At 41.0% G+C, this 16,160-nt stretch overlaps 1 protein-coding gene across 2 annotated transcripts in view; it reads left to right on the top strand.

Moving 5' to 3' along the window:
- Positions 1–16,160, top strand: part of SH2D4B (SH2 domain containing 4B) — a 102,835-nt gene that overhangs the window by 21,969 nt on the left and 64,706 nt on the right. Inside the window, exons 2-3 of one of the 2 annotated variants that reach the window (XM_037736811.1) lie at positions 13,453–13,612; positions 15,348–15,495. In XM_037736811.1, coding sequence (XP_037592739.1) covers positions 13,453–13,612; positions 15,348–15,495 — 308 coding nt within the window. Of the gene's footprint in view, positions 1–13,449; positions 13,613–15,347; positions 15,496–16,160 lie in introns of both variants that reach the window. The other variant, XM_017523664.2, reaches the window with a different exon arrangement.

The following is a 16,160-nucleotide window of genomic DNA, read 5'->3' as shown; positions in this document are numbered from 1 at the left end:
GCTCTGTAGCCCAGGCTGGAGTGCAGTGGTGCTATCTCGGCTCACTGCAACCTTCACTTCCCAGGTCCCGGTTCAAGCAATTCTCCTACCTCAACCTCCCGAGTAGCTGAGATCACAGGCATGAGCCACCATGTCCAGCTAATTTTTGTAATTTTTAGTACAGATGGGGTTTCACCATGTTGGCCCGTCTGGTCTTGAACTCCTGACCTCGTGATCTGCCTTCCTTGGCCTTCCAAAGTGCTGGGATTACAGGCTCTTTTTCACTTTTACTTTTGGATTTAATTTGTTCTTATTTTCAAGTTTCTTAGTGTGGAAGCCTAGACCATTGATTTGAAACATTTCTTTTTGAATATAGGCATTTGATGCTATAAATGTCTTTCAGTGCCCTGCTTTAACTACATTACATGCATTTTTACAAGTTATTTAAAAATATTTCTTCAATTAAAATATTTTCTAATTCACCTTGTGATTTTTTTTCAATCCAAGGGCTACTTAGAATTGTGTTGTTTAGTTTCTGAATATTTGAAAGGATTTTTTCAAGTATTTTTTTGTCATTGATTTCTAGATACATTCCACTGTGATCAGAGAACATAGCACACATGATTTCAAATATTTTATGCTTGCTGATTTTTTTTCAATAACTGAGAATCCTATCTATCTTGCTGAGTGTTCTGTAGGTACTTGAAAGAGAAAGTATTCAGCTGTCATGTGAAGTGTTCCATAAATACCAATTAAGTTAGTTGATAACACTGTTCAGATTTTCTATAGATTTTAATTTTTCCTACTTATCCTATTAATCACCAGAAAAAACTTTTTTTAAAATCAGCTTTATTGAGAGATAATTAATATGCCATATAATCATCATTTATTTATTTATTTATTTACTTATTGAGACAGAGTCTCACTTTTTCACCCAGGCTGGAGTGCAGTGGCTCAATCTTGGCTTACTGCAACCTCCATCTTCTGGGCTCAAGTGATCCTCCCACCTCAGCCTCTCCAGTAGTTGGGACTACAGGTGCCTACCACTACACAACCAGCTATTTTTTGGGGTGGGGGTGGAGACAGGGATTTGCCATGTGGTCAAGGCTTGTCTTGAACTCTTGGGCTCAAGCACTGTGTCCACCTTGGCTTCCCAAAGTGCTAGGATTACAGGTGTGAGCTACTGCACCCAACCTTAAGTCATGCATTTAAAGTATGTAATTTACTAGTTTTTAGTATGTTCATAGATGTGTGCAACCATTCCTTGCCTATACTTTTGCTGTCATATTTAAGAAACCCTTGTTTCTTAAGTCATGAAGGTCTAACCTGAGCTCATGAAGATTTATGCTTATATCTATATATTTTCAAAGTTATTAAGATAGAGTAGCACATATTCTTTATAATCGCTTCTTGTTTTATATTGTCTTTTCATTCCTAATGGTATATATTTTTGTTTTATTTAATTTTTACTTAATTGGGTATGCCAGGCAGTTTCTATTTTATTATATTTTCCAAAGAACAAATATTTAGTTTTATTTATAATATACATGCTTTGTATTTTACCAATCTTAGCTTTTGTCTTCATTTGTTCTTTCTTCCTATTCTCTTTTATCTTATTTTATCATTCTTTTTCTAATATATTAGATTGAAAATTAGTTTATATATATTTTATAATGCTTTTAACATTTCTCGGTATAAAACATTCGAATGAACAGGTACAATAGAAAATAATATTATAAATACCCATGGGCCCATGGTATATTTATCGAATGTTAACATTAGTGCCTTATTTGTTTTTACTTAAACAATTCAGATTCAGTCGAGACCTACTTTGGTGCCTTTCTACAATCTCACTCCCCATCTCTTATGCAACCCTTATTGCAAATTCAATGTTTATCATGCTTATATCTGTTTCTTACTGCAATATACATTTTGTGCTCATTAGCAATATGTTGCTTAATCGTTATATAAGTGGCATTATATGATTATACTGTGATAACCTGAATTTAATTTTGTGGATCTGTTTTTTTTTTTTTTTTTTTTTGAGACAGGAGTTTCGCTCTTGTTGCCAGGCTGAAGTGCAGTGGTACAATCTTGGCTCACTGCAACCTCCGCCTCCCGGGTTCAAGAGATTCTCCTGCCTCAGCCTCCCCAAGTAGCTGGGATTACAGGTGCCTGTCACCACGCCCAGCTAATTTTTTGTATTTTTAGAAGAGACGGGATTTCACTAGGTTGGCCAGGCTGTTCTCAAACTCCTGACCTCAGATGATCCACCCACCTCCGCCTCCCAAACTGCTTTGATTACAGGCATGGGCCACAGTGCCGGGCTGACACCTCTGGCTCTTCTTTAGTGATCCTCAGACGGTGGCCTAGCGTTTGGGTCTACAGTGGCTATTGTGCTTCCTGACATCACATCTGCTCTTCGGTATAAAGAAGAGGAGAAAGAAAGCCCGGGTGGTGTCGATATCAGGACAGCAAAATGTTTCCCGCAACTCCCCGGTAAATTTCTATTTACATTCATTGGTCAGAACCTTGTCACTTGACCACCCTTTTCTGGGAGACTGAGAAAATGAGAATTTTAAGCAAGCATATTGCTGTCTTGATTAAACTCAGAGTACCAGTAGCCAGGAGGCAGTGGAGGGAGGGTTAACAAGTGGGTAACTAACAGCATTTGCCACGATATCTGTTGCATCCCCCCCATTTTTTTTAAATAAGGCTATTCATTATTTTTCAATTCATGTATAGGAATTATTTATATATTCTTAGATAAGGTTTTTCTTGTCTTTTGGAGATAGAGTCTTGTTTCATCACCCAGGCTGGGGTATAATGGCATGGTTATAGCTCACTACAACCTTGAACTCCTGGGCTCAAGCAGTCCTCTAGCCTCAGCCTTCCTAGTAGTTGGGACTTTAGGTGCATACCACCATACCTGGCTACTTTTTTTTTACTTTAGCCAGGGGGTCTTGCTTTGTGACCCAGGCTGGTCTTAAACTCCTGGCTTTGGGCAATTCTCTTGCCTTAGCCTCTCAAAGTGCTGGAATTATAGATAGGCCTGAACCACTGTGCCTGGTCAGGGTTTTTTTTTTTTTTTTTTTTTTTTTTTTTTTTTTCTTTTGCTTGTTTTTTTATTTTATTAGAATCTTGTATGAAAATTAAGTTCTGTTATGCTGGCAGTGATTCTCAAAGTGTGGTTCATGAATTCCTGGGTTCTGTGAGGCTTTTCTTGGAGGCCTACAAGGTCNAAAGTGTGGTTCATGAATTCCTGGGTTCTGTGAGGCTTTTCTTGGAGGCCTACAAGGTCAACACTATTTTCACAACAACACTAAGAGGTTATTTACTTTTTTTTTTTTACATTTGTACTAATAATGCAAAATTAATAGTGGGTGAATCTTCTGGAACCTTATTGGCAGTAGTCATTGTATTTTTCACCATCACACACTCACAATAAAATCAATAATGGTTTCACTCATTGGTGAAACAGTAAACTTCATATTGTGTGTCAAAATGGGAAGTATGCATCAAGTGTTTCTGTTGCAAACTGATGTATGATGAGTGTTTTGAGAAAAGCATGTGTGATTGTTCAAGTTACTTGCTGAACTAGCCTCTTTATTCATGGGACGCCATTTTTACTTGAAGGAACACTGACAGACAAGCTATATATGTTTTTTTCAGACTTGGGTATTTGAAAATAAAATGAATCTGTCACTTAAGGAAAAGCAACTGATAGAATTCATATCAATGATAAAATTTCAGCTTTAAAGGAAAAATTAAAATTTTCTGAAAATTTGTGTCTGCCACAATGGGCTTATTAGTTTACAACTACATAATGACTTTTCTTATAAGATTCTTGGTGATATTTACAAATATGACTTTTCAGATATTGCAAAATAAAATAAGTCAGTGTTTGGAGGATCTGTTTGATTCAATGAACCAATATTCTCCAAAGGACCAATGAGTAATGTTGCAAAATTATGCATAGGTAAAAGATTCATTCAAAGTGAAAACAAACAAATGGATTTTCAACTTATTTTGCTTTTTAAATTTTAAACTTTTTATTTTGAATTAACTTTAGACTTGCAGAAGTCTAAAGTTAATTGCAAAGTAGCTCAGAGCATACCTATATACAGTACCTAGATTCCTTTTATGGTAATACATTATGTCACTAAGGTTCCCTGGTCAAAACTGAGAAATTAACATAGCTAATGACTTTTAATACAACAAAGTACAATAAATTCATTGATATGGTTTCAGATACCACATTGCAACTAACATTTAAGAAACTACTACTTGTTTGAGTTTTGATGTAGTATCAGAGATTATCTGAAAAAGTGATTCTGTTTTCTTTTTTCTAACTATATAACTGGGTGAAGTCCAATTTTTCAAAATATACTTCAAACAAAATTACAGGAGAAGATATGAGTAATACAGCTGCTTTCTGTTAAGCTGGGCATTGAATAGATTTGCAAAAATGTAAAGCAAGACCACTCTTCCAATTTTACATATATGTATATATATATAATTCAGAAATCTTCTAATCCCCCTCCCTGCCCACAGCCCCCCACACCCTAGTAAAAAAAAAAAAAAAATCCACATTCCTAGGGCCTTAAATAAAACTCTCCTCAGTATGGAGCCTAATTATTCCCCAAGCAGCTGCGGGCGTGCCAATGGGCCTCTCTGCCAGAAATTCCATGATTTCCTAATTAACAAAAGGAAATAGCATTAAGGATCTCTTTCTGAAACTTCTACTTGGAATCTTAGAGATTAAACTTGTGACATTCATACCATAAAATTAATTAAATGGCTCACGCCTGTAATCCCAGCACTTTGGAAGGCTGAGGCAGACAGACCAGCCTGGCCAGCATGGTGAAACCCTATCTCTACTAAAAATAAAAAGTTAGCCAGGCATGGTGGCACATACCTGTAGTCCCAGCTAGTCGGGAGGCTGAGGCAGGAGAATCACTTGAACCCAGGAGGTGGAGGTTGCAGTGAGCCATGATCACACCATTGCACTCCAGCCTGGGCAACAGAGTGAAACTCTACCTCAAANTTAAGCTGGGCATTGAATAGATTTGCAAAAATGTAAAGCAAGACCACTCTTCCAATTTTACATATATGTATATATATATAATTCAGAAATCTTCTAATCCCCCTCCCTGCCCACAGCCCCCGTACCCTAGTAACAACTTTAAAAAATTCCACATATAAGTGAGATAATGTGGTATTTGTCTTTCTGTGCCTGCCTCATTTCGCTTAACATAATGTCCTCCATGTTGTCACAAATGAGAGAACTACCTTCTCTCTCTCTCTTTTTTTTTTTTTTTGAGACAGAGTCTTGCCCTTTTGCCAGGTGCCAGGCTGGAGTGGAGTGGCACAATCCCAGCTCACTGCAACCTCCACCTCCCGGATTCAAGCATTTCTCCTGACTCAGCCTCCCAAGTAGCTGGGACTACAGGCATGCGCCACCACGCCCAGCTAATTTTTGTATTTTAGTAGTGACAGAGTTTCACCATGTTGGCCAGGATGGTCTTGCTCTCTTGACCTTGTGATTCTCCCACCTCAGTCTCCCAAAGTGCTGGGATTACAGGCGTGAGCCACCTCACCCAGCCGAACTACCTTCTCTTTAAGGCTGAATAATAAATACTCCACTGTGTACAGGTAAGTCCTCACTTAATGTCACTGATAGGTTCTTGGAAACTGTGACTTTAAGTGAAATGACAAATAACAAAACCAATCTTTTTCTCATAAACGTTTTAACAAAATGACATTGAACGAAATGACATTATTTGAAAACTGGCTGTATGTGATTTTGCTTAAAGTTACAGTTTCCAAGAAACTATCAGTGACATTATGTGAGGACTTACTGAATACGTACCATATTTTCCCTGTCCATCATATCAGTTTATAATCACTTAGGCTGATTCCATATTTTGGCTATTGTGCATAACACTGCAGTGAACGTGGGAGCTCAGATAACTCTTCAGCATACTAATTTCATTACCTCTGGATATTTATCCAGCAGTGGGATCACTGGATCATAGGGTACTACCTGTAATTTTTTTCAGGAACCTTCATACTGTTTTTCACAATAGCTGCATTAATTTATATTCCCACCAACAGTGTAAAAGCCTCCATTTTTTCAACATCCTCTTTCACATTTGTTATCTTTCATCTTTTTGACAATAGTCATTCTTACAGGTGTGAGGCGACATCTCAGTGTGGTTTTAATTTGCATTTCTCTGATGACCTGTGTGACCTGTGGTGCTGAACATTTTTGCATATACCTGTTGGCTATTTGTATGCCTTCCTTTGAGAAATATCTATTCAGCTCCTTTGCCCATTTTTTAATTGGGTTATTTGTTTTCTTCTGTTGAGTTGTTTGAGTCCTTATAATATTTTGGATATTAACTCCTTACCAGATATATGGTTTGAAGATATTTTCTTCCATTCTGTAGATTATCTCTTTGCTCTGTTAATTGTTTCCTTGGCTTGCAGAAGCTTTGTAGTTTGACATTATCCCATTTGTTTATTTTTGCTGTTGTTGCATGTGCTTTTGGGTTTATATCCAAAAAATAATTGCCCAGATCAATGCCATGGTGTTTTCACCCTGTTTTTCAATTACATATTTGTTTTAGAATACATCATTCTTTTTCATTAACTATTATACAGTATATGTTAATATATGATGATTTAGCATTATTTTAAATAAATAAATATTTTAAAAGTTCTCAGTTTTAACTAGGGGAAATATTGATAGATATAACCTACAACAACAGATGTTCTTTGAAATACTTAGTATTTTTGAAGAATACAAGGGGCTCTGAGAACCAATTATTTGGTAACTCTTGTCCTAAAGAATGCATTGCATGTGCTGAGTTAACTCTCCCACAAGGCATGTAGGTTGGTACTACCTATATGTCATCCTTAGGAAAATTGAGAAAAGTCATTCAAATTATGTTTCATAGGGCTTATTTCTCTTACAGAATTCCAGTTGAGAAAAATTGTTCTGGATTTCTGTATGTTGGTACATATAAAATATGTTGAACTGTAATTAGTAGATAAGCCCGCTATAGATGTTAGCTGTTATTACTACTTTTATTAATAGTTGTGATCATTTGATGGTTACAGGTATTCAAATGTTTTCTCTCATTTGAAGTTTTGATTTTTAATTGTCTTTATGATGTGCTTTTTGTGTGTAGAAATTTTAAACTTTAATCTGTACTCAAACTTATCAACATTGTGTCTTGCAGTTTATTCTTTTTACATCTTGTAGAACAAATTCTTCCCTTCTCCAAAGTTATAATGATACACTTTTATATCTTCCTCTAAATGTTTTCAAGTTTCCAAGTCTTCCTTTTCACAGACACAGGAAACCACTCATGTCAAGATCACCAGTGATCTCCATGTTGCTGAATCCAGCGTCCAATTCTCAGCCCTCATCTCATCTACCCAGTAGCAGCAATTGCAAGGTTCCTTTCTCCTTGCTTTCTGAAATTCTTTCTCCACTTGGCTTGGGATACTACACTCACAGGTTCCTCTTCTGCCTCACAACCCTCTCTCTCCAGGTCTGCTTTGGGTCCTCCTCTTCTTGAAGTATTAGAGTGTCTCTCCTGGGACAATGTCCTTGGATGTCTTCCATTTTTTACCAGTTCTCACTCTCTAGCTGATCCCATCCATTTCCTTGGCTTTAAATATCATCTATACACTGAAGAGTCAAAACACCTATTTCTTAGCCTCATCCTTTCCCCTGAATTCTATTTTATTCAACTGCCTGTTGAGTTGAATAAAAGCATCTCAAACTTAATTTGGCCAAAACAGAATATTGATATCTCCAGCCTCTTTCTTCCATGTTCCCCATTTCAGTAACATGCCATTAACTTTGTGGCCTAAGCCACATGTTCATTCTATTGTTGAAAGGAAAACTTCAGCTGAATTAAAGGAAGTTAATTGAGCACTGAATGATTTGCCAATTGGGCAGCCCTCAGAATCACTGCAGATACAGAGAGACTTCAGGGATACCTTGTGGTCAGAACAAATTTATAGACAAAAAAAGGGAAATTGGAAGTAAGGTACAGAAACAGCTGAATTGGTCATAGGTTGACGTTTGCCTTATTTGAACATTTTAAACACTCAGCAGTCTATGAGTGGTTGAAGTATGGTCGCTGGGATTGGCCAAGACTCAGCTATTGTTACAGGATTGTCATCCTAAGGTAGGGTTTCAATCTTGTCTACCTATTGAGTTTGGTTAAGGTTTGTCCTCTCTATTTGAGAGGACTCAAATAGAGAACAATGGAGTCCTTCTCAGGCCATATTTCATTCACTTTTACACTAACTATATTTTTGTACCCATTAACCATTCCCACTACTCCCTACCCCCAGCCCTACTACCCTTCCCAGCTTCTGGTAACCATCATTCTACCCTCTATCTCTATGAAGAACTTTATTTCTTTTCCTTTTTTTATTCTTTTTTAAAAAGAGACATGTTCTTGCTTTCTCACCTAGGCTGGAGTGAGTGCAGCGGTGCAATCATAGCTCACTGCAGTCTCCAACTCCTGGGCTCAAGGGATCTTCCTGCCTCAGCCTCCCTAGTAGCTGAGACTAGAGGCACCACCACACCCAACTAAAGGACTTTATTTCTTAAGGTTCCTTGTTTTTCTCAGATGACAAGGAAATCTGGAGATGTGCTGCACTGGGTAATGTTAGTTTAGCTGCTCAACAAGATCGCCAAGGACCCCTTCCCTTCTTTCTTTCGCTTCCCCATCCTTCGCATGTGGCTTTTATCCTCATGGTTGCAAAAGTATTCCAGCTGCTCCAGACGTCACTGCTTCATTCCCAGCAGGAAGTAGAAAGTGGGGTAAAAGAGTGAAGCATGAAAGTGTTTCTCCTGAAAACACTGATCCATTTGTTTGGAGAAGAACCCTTCACTGGAACATCTGCTTATATCTTCTTTGTCAGAAATGGGGACATCTGATCACTTATAGATGAATCACTTGCCAATGAGAATAATATTACCTGATGGGATTAGACCAATTTTTTTTTTCTTTTTTGAGACGGAGTCTTACTTATTGCCCAGGCTGGAGTGCAGTGGCATGATCTTGGCTCACTGCAATCTCTGCCTCCTAGGTTGAAGTGATTCTCCCACCTCAGCCTCCTGAGTAGCTGGGATTACAGGTGTGCATCACCATGCCTGGCTCATTTTTGTAGTTTTAGTAGAGACGGGTTTTCACCATGTTGGCCAAGCTGGTCTTGAACTCCTGACCTCAGGTGATCTGCCCACCTTGGCCACCCAAAGTGCTGGGATTACAGGCATGAGCCACCATGCCCTGCCAGATCAATTGTTATTTTTCCTTTGGCGTGGCGGTAGAAATTCTCCTTTCCTAAAAGATGGAGATCTCTGCTGCACCCTGAACAACTTGGGGTTCTGTGGTGAGGCAGGCATGGAGGGTGGGTAGTTAGTTGGTAGTGCCTGCTGTAATAGCTACCCATTTTTTGTGTTGCTTTGTCTTTTCTCCTTGCTTAGCAGGATGGGTAATCCTCTTATCATTTATTTCTACCCACTATTAATTTGAAAGTTTTATAATTCTAAGGAATGGTTGCCTCTTTGTTTCTATCAGTCACAATTAAATCATTAAATTGTTGTTTCTTTACTACTCTATTGCTTGTAACATACTTAAAAATAACAGTGCCCTCCTATATACATTTGGAGAATTACTGCTGCCTTGCACATATAGAAAAACCTGAAATTTCAGTAGATCAATATGATGAAGGTTTATTACTTAACTATTTCACAATTTGATGTGGGTTGGGTAGTTCTTCTGTGTGGCTTGCTTTCAAACATTGGCTGATGGATCAGGATGCTTTTTTTCTTGAAATTCCACCATTTATTTCCAGCTGGGTGGACAAGAGTGAAAATGGGAAAAGGCACACCAGCTGCTAACGGCCTTAGCCTGAAAGTGGCACAAATTCCTTCCCTGACATTCCGTGGATTAGAATTCAGTCACATGGCCCCACAGAACTGAAGAGAAGCTGAGGAATGCAGTCATCTGTGGGCTCAGGAAGAGACATGGGGTGGTGAACATTGCATTGTTACTGTCCTAAATTGTCATTCTGGCCATCCACACATTTCATTCTTCTCCTCCATCTAAAATACACTCACTACCTCTTACGAGGACACCTTCAGGTCCCAGCCAGTCACTGCATCCACCTCAAAGTCCACTGTCTCCGGGGTTCTGCACTCATCTCTATCAGGTCTGAATGTGCTGAGAAGACATAGCATTTAAACATCTGTCACCCCTAAGGCACTATACACAGTGCTGGAGCAGGGTCAGAATACCCACTAAGGAAATGCCACCTGGAAAAGTGGAGAACATGAGAGCCACAGTCTCCAATCTATAGCATTTCTGAAGTCCTACAGGTCAGGCTCCATGAAGTTTCCCTGCCTTGCAGTGAAGAGAATTCCTTGAGTGGACACTGACTCCAGCCTGGATGAGGCTTTTTGTCTTCGATTCCCATTGGCCTCCTCTGAAGTGAACGTTGAGACTCTCACCCTGTAGACCAGTGTAGCCTTTGAAACCTGTCTCCTGGTCATCAGACTTGGATGCTCAAGGGCCGTTTAAGTCATGAACAACCAAAGACTTTTAAATCCAGGCTCAAAAACTTAAGTGGCTTCTGTTTGCTTTCGTGTCCCAGTAACAATATCTAAAATTCTTTTTTTTTCTTTTTCTTTTTTTATATTTTGACACGGAGTCTTGCTCTGTTACCCAGACTGGAGTGCAATGGGATGATCTCGGCTCACTGCAACCTCCACCTCCTGGGTTCAAGTGATTCTCCTGCCACAGCCTCCTGAGTAGCTGGGATTACAGGTGCCTACCACCGTGCCCAGCTAATTTTTGTATTTTTTAGTAGGGACAGGGTTTCACCATGTTGGTCAGGCTGGTGTCAAACTCCTAACCTCAGGTGATCCACCTGCCTTGGCCTCCCAAAGTGCTGTGATTACAGGCGTGTGCCACTGTGCCCGGCCAACAACATCTAAAATTCTTTTCTAGACATATTTCTCATCTTGACGTTCTTCCTTTGCCCCTTCACCCCTGTGCCTCTCCGTTTCACCTGAAGGGCATCTTCCTTGATGCATTTTGTAAAAGTAAGTGTGAGAGATCACACTGTTTTTAAACAATTAAAAATTTTTTTTTTTAGAGACGGGGTCTCGCTATGTTGCTCAGGCTGGAGCACAGTGGCTATTCACAGGCACGATCCCGCTACTGATCAGCACGGAAGTTTTGACCTTCTCCGATTCCGACCTGGGCCGGTTCACCCCTCTTTAGACAACCTGATGGTCCCCCGCTCCCAGGAGGTCATCATATTGTTGCTGAACTTAGTGCAGACACCTGATCGGCATAGTGCACTACAGTCCAGTACTTCTGGGCTCAAGCAATCCTCCCACCTCAGCCTCCTCGGTAGCTGGGACTAAAGGCATGCACCACCGCACCCAGAGAGAGACCACATTCTTAATGTGCCGGGGTTAGTCTGGTTTCTCTAAGGAGCAGAGACAGGATGGGATTAATCATGCAAGGGTTTTGTTAAGAGAAATGCCTAGGAGCGAAGAAAGGTAGAGAGCTGGAGGAGGCTGAGAGAGTCATTGCAAGCTGACCTTGAGTGAAGGAGAGGGCAAGGGACAGTGGGCGGAGGTGTTCTAGGCAGCTGTGCAGTCCAGGGAACAATCCTTTGGCAAGAAGGTGGGTGTCTCCTGGGAATGAGCCTGGTATCCTCAATAAAAGGCTAACAGCAGCCTCTGGGAAGCAGGGCACAAGAACTGCGGGGCTCGGTCAGTGTTGCTCCCTGTTGTTGAAGGTGGACAGAGCACATCCTCATGGCCACCACAGGAACTTCACAGAGCCTGACCTGCAGGTGCTATGTGCCCTTTGTCACTTTATTAACCATAGAAGTTTTCCTACACTCTGTCATGCAAAACCTTTAAAAATTCTATCTCTTGCAACGTGGTATATGATGAGATGCTTTTTCCAATCCTGTAACATCCCAAATTTCTGTATTTGCTCTCTTCCCTTTCATTTCAGCTTGCAAAGCACTCAGTTCTTTCTTGAATTCATTTCTTTCTTTTAACACCTTGCCAAACACAGTCCCTAGCAACCAACACTTATTCCTAATGTTCTGTTTTTCAACCTCCTCCCTTAGAATGAAGAGTTCAGAAAGCATGGGGTCTGCCTTTGAAGTTACAGTGTCTAGCTTTTTAACCAAATGTTTTGTGGCTGCATAATATGGATCTCTAGCCTGTTCAACATAACTCACCACCCAACTGCTAAAGCAGTGACACAGAGTTTATACTTCTGTTTCAGCAGCACTCTGCTTTTGGGATACATTTTCATTTTAGTCATGTAATCAGTGGAATCTGTTGTAATAGGCAAACTGAGAAATCTCAGTGGCTGAATATAGCACAAGTTTATTTCTTGCTAATGTTACAGTCTGATGTGGGCCAGGGAGACTCAGGGCCCCAGGCTGCTTCATCTTACTCCACCACCTGATTCCTTGTTTCTACCCAGTGGACATGAGGGAGAGAGTGCAGAGAAGGGCCACCATCTCCTAACTGCTTTGGCCCAGGAGTGATACAAGTCTTTTCCTTCAGAGAGTGCTGCAGTGGCCCTTGATGTTCTTATAGCCAAGTCCAAAGCTTGTACTGCTTACCACACAACAGCCAATAAGTTGAGAGACAAGTGTTGGGGCAAGGAAAGCGACTTCATTTCCAAGACCCAGCAAACTGAGAAGATGGCAACCAGTGTTCTAAAGAACCTCCTAAGCTAATATGAATTTTGGGTTTCTTTTATGTTAAGGGAAGGAGGATGAGGGAGGGGTTGAGGTTAAAGGGTGACTAATGACTATGGGCATCTGGGCAGCAGTGAAGGTAAACTTCTTTGTCCTTGGTCAGGTCACAGTGCTTTTATACATTTTTAACATAACATTGTTATTGTGTGTACACCCTTTTTGTCTCCTGGGGGGTTAGTTTTGGGAGGGCCTATTAGCCTTGTTTTAAAGTTAAACTATAAACCAAATTCCTCCCATTGTTAGCTTGGCCTGTATGCAGAGGTAAGCAAAAGCAGTTAACCTAAAAAATATCACCATGGGGGCGGTGGAGCGATTTAGGAGTAAATCGGAGCAAGTCATGGTCGGCTTCCTTTTCACCGTTGCATTCTCTCTGCTGGAGATTGAAGGAGAGCTTGGCCTTGGACACCTGCCCCTGCAGGCTGGTGTGGCTGTTGTGTTTCTCCCTAGAGAAATAGGGAGTGGGAGATGGTTGTGAACCTGCACCCAGGCCAGGGTCTCTCTGGAATTCTTTTTGTAGATGACAAGTTTCTGTAGAGTGAAATGATGGTTGTATACCACTGGGCAGCTGAGGTCATTCCTTACTGATTGGAAATCAAACCTGTTTCTTCTTCTTTCTTTGTTTCTCCTTCTATTGTGAAGCAGCGGGTAACAAGCACATCCAGTGGCTCCTAGGGGCAGATGGCGAGGTCTGGGTCTGGATCATGGGAGAAGGCCCTGGTGACAAGCCCTATGAAGAGATCTCTGAGGAGCTGATTGCAGAGAGGGCACGGCTGCAGGCACAGAAGGAGGCTGAGGAGCTCTGGTGAGGGGAGCTATGGGGTGTTGGGAGGGGTCTGGGCATGGAGGCCTGGAGTGGGGCCAAGCTAAGGACAGTACGGTGTGGGTGGGAGAAAGGAGGCCCAGTCAGGCTACCTGGCTGTTTTGAGCTCTGCTAAGATCAGGTGACCAAAGCATCAGAGTCTTGTATCAGAAAACCTCATGGGCTTAAATCCTGGCTCTACCAATTAGTAGTTGGCTGATCCAGGGCCTCAGTTAACATATCTGTGGTGTGGGCATAACACCATGCTTCCCGTATGGACAGAGTTTGGATTTGCTGAGACAACACATGCCACAAGCTTTTGTTTGTTCTCTCACTGAGTTCTCATGGGAATGGCACCGCAGTTTACATTCATGTTTGTTATCTACTTGTTCCTCTTTGTATTACCCATCTTTCTCACACAGGAGGAGCAATTGAACCCCAGTGAGGTTTGGAGTCAGACTCCTTTCATAAACAACTTTAAGATTTTGTCAGTCAATTTGAAAATCCATGTGAAATTGACTTCAACATTTTTTTTTTGGAGATGGAGTTTTGATCTTGTTGCCCAGACTGGAGTGTAGTAGTGCGATCTCAGCTCACTGCAACCTCGACCTCCTGTGTTCAAGCAATTCTCCTGCCTCAGCCTCCCGAGTAGCTGGGATTGCAGGGCTGCCACTACCATGCATGGCTAATTTTTGTGTTTTTAGTAGAGATGGTGTTTCATCATGTTGGCCAGGCTGGTCTCAAACTCGTGACCTCAGGTGATCCACCCGCCTCGGCCTCCCAAAGTGTTGGGATTACAGACGTGACCCACCACGCTGGCCTTAATGATGGCATTTTAATTGAAAAATTCTCAAATCGTGTAAACAACACTGAAAATAAAATAAAGAACAACTCATACCCACCACCTAAGATAACCGTAGTGAATGCTTACTTAATACACGCTTTGTAAATTGTTTTATTCACACCTTGACAAATTGACTAATATAGATCCAAAATGCCACTTAAGATTACTATATGGTACAGGTATTTATTATATGATATGGGAAACCCAACTTATTGGTCTTATTGATGGACATTTGGGTTATCTTTTTTTTATATTATAAAAAATCCTCTGACAAGCATCTTTTACATGCATTTTTGTTTTATTTACTTATGAATTTATTATTTACTCATCTTTGTTTTGTTTTGTTTTGTTTTGAGACAGGGCCTCACTCTGTTTCCCAGGCTAAAGTGCAGTGTCATGATCAAGGCTCTCTGCAGCCTTGATCTCCTGGGCTCAAGTGATCCTCCCACCTCAGCCTCCTGAGTATCTGGGACTACAGATGCATGCCACCAGACATGGCTATTTTAAAAAAAATTTTAGTAGAGATGATGTCTCACTATGTTGCCTAGGCTGGTCTTGAACTCCTGGCCTCAAGCAATCCTCCTGCTACTGCCTCCCAAAATGCTGGGATTATAGGCATGCACCACCATGCCTGACCTACATGCATCCTTGTACACTTGAGTGAGTGTACAAAATCTAGGAAATAGGATTTCCTAGCCTCATTTTCCTGGCTTCCAGAAGAATTATACAAATTTACACTCCCATGCATGAGAATGCCGGTTTCTTTCTGTCTTTGCCAACACTGAATTCTGATAGGCCAAGGAAAAAATGCTCATTGTTTTTATTTCAAGTTCTGTTGCTATGTGGTCCTTCAGTTTTTCACACAAGCTTATACTTGTCGTGCTCTCTTGGTAGGAGACAGAAGGAGGCAGAGATCACCAAGAAGTTCCGGGATGCTCTGGCCAATGAGAAAGCCCGGATCCTGGCGGAGAAATGGAAAGTGGAGATGGAAGACCGCAAGGCTGCCAAAGTCCTGGAGGAACGCATCCACGAGGAATTCAAGGTGGGCCGGCGCATAGGGCCCTTGTGTGCGGCTACCTGCCTGGCCCTTGAGGCCCCTGGGGTTGGCCTCTGGTTTGGATCAATCCTTGGCCATTGATTAGTACTGGGTGCTTTATGAGAACAGAAATCAGCCGTGTCTGAGCAGGAAGGACCTTGACACACTATTTGGGCCAATCCACTTCTGATTTTACAGATGAGGAAACAGGGTCAGACAGAAGAAACTTGGCCAAGGTCACATGTAGTAGAGGTTGGGGATAGAGTCAGGATCAGAACCCGGGTCTTTTGCATCCCAATCCACTGGTACAGAAATGAGGCCTAGAATATTCCTTGTTTGTAATATTCAGGTAATAATAACACTTTACTGGAAATTCTTATGAGGATTCAAAGAGATGACATATTCACATTTTCTGGTGTAGGATAAAGAGTTATTGGTCTGTTGACAGGTGCTGGTTAGAGCAAATAGGTTTTTCTGGTAATACTGAGTTTTTGTTTGTTTGTTTGTTTTTTGAGACAGGGTCTCGCTCTGTTGCCAGGCTGGAGTGCAATGGCACGATCTTAGCTTACTGCAACCTCTGCCTCTCAGGTTCAAGCGATTCTTCTGCCTCACCCTTCCAAGTATCTGGGACTACCACGCCCAGCTAATTTTTGTATTTTTTAGTAGGGACA

This window comes from Cebus imitator, unplaced genomic scaffold (genome assembly GCF_001604975.1).
Source record: "Cebus imitator isolate Cc_AM_T3 unplaced genomic scaffold, Cebus_imitator-1.0 Scaffold29, whole genome shotgun sequence".
NCBI lineage: Eukaryota > Metazoa > Chordata > Mammalia > Primates > Cebidae > Cebus > Cebus imitator.
Note: the sequence above shows the minus strand (reverse complement) of the source record. Positions and strands in the feature narration are given on the sequence as shown.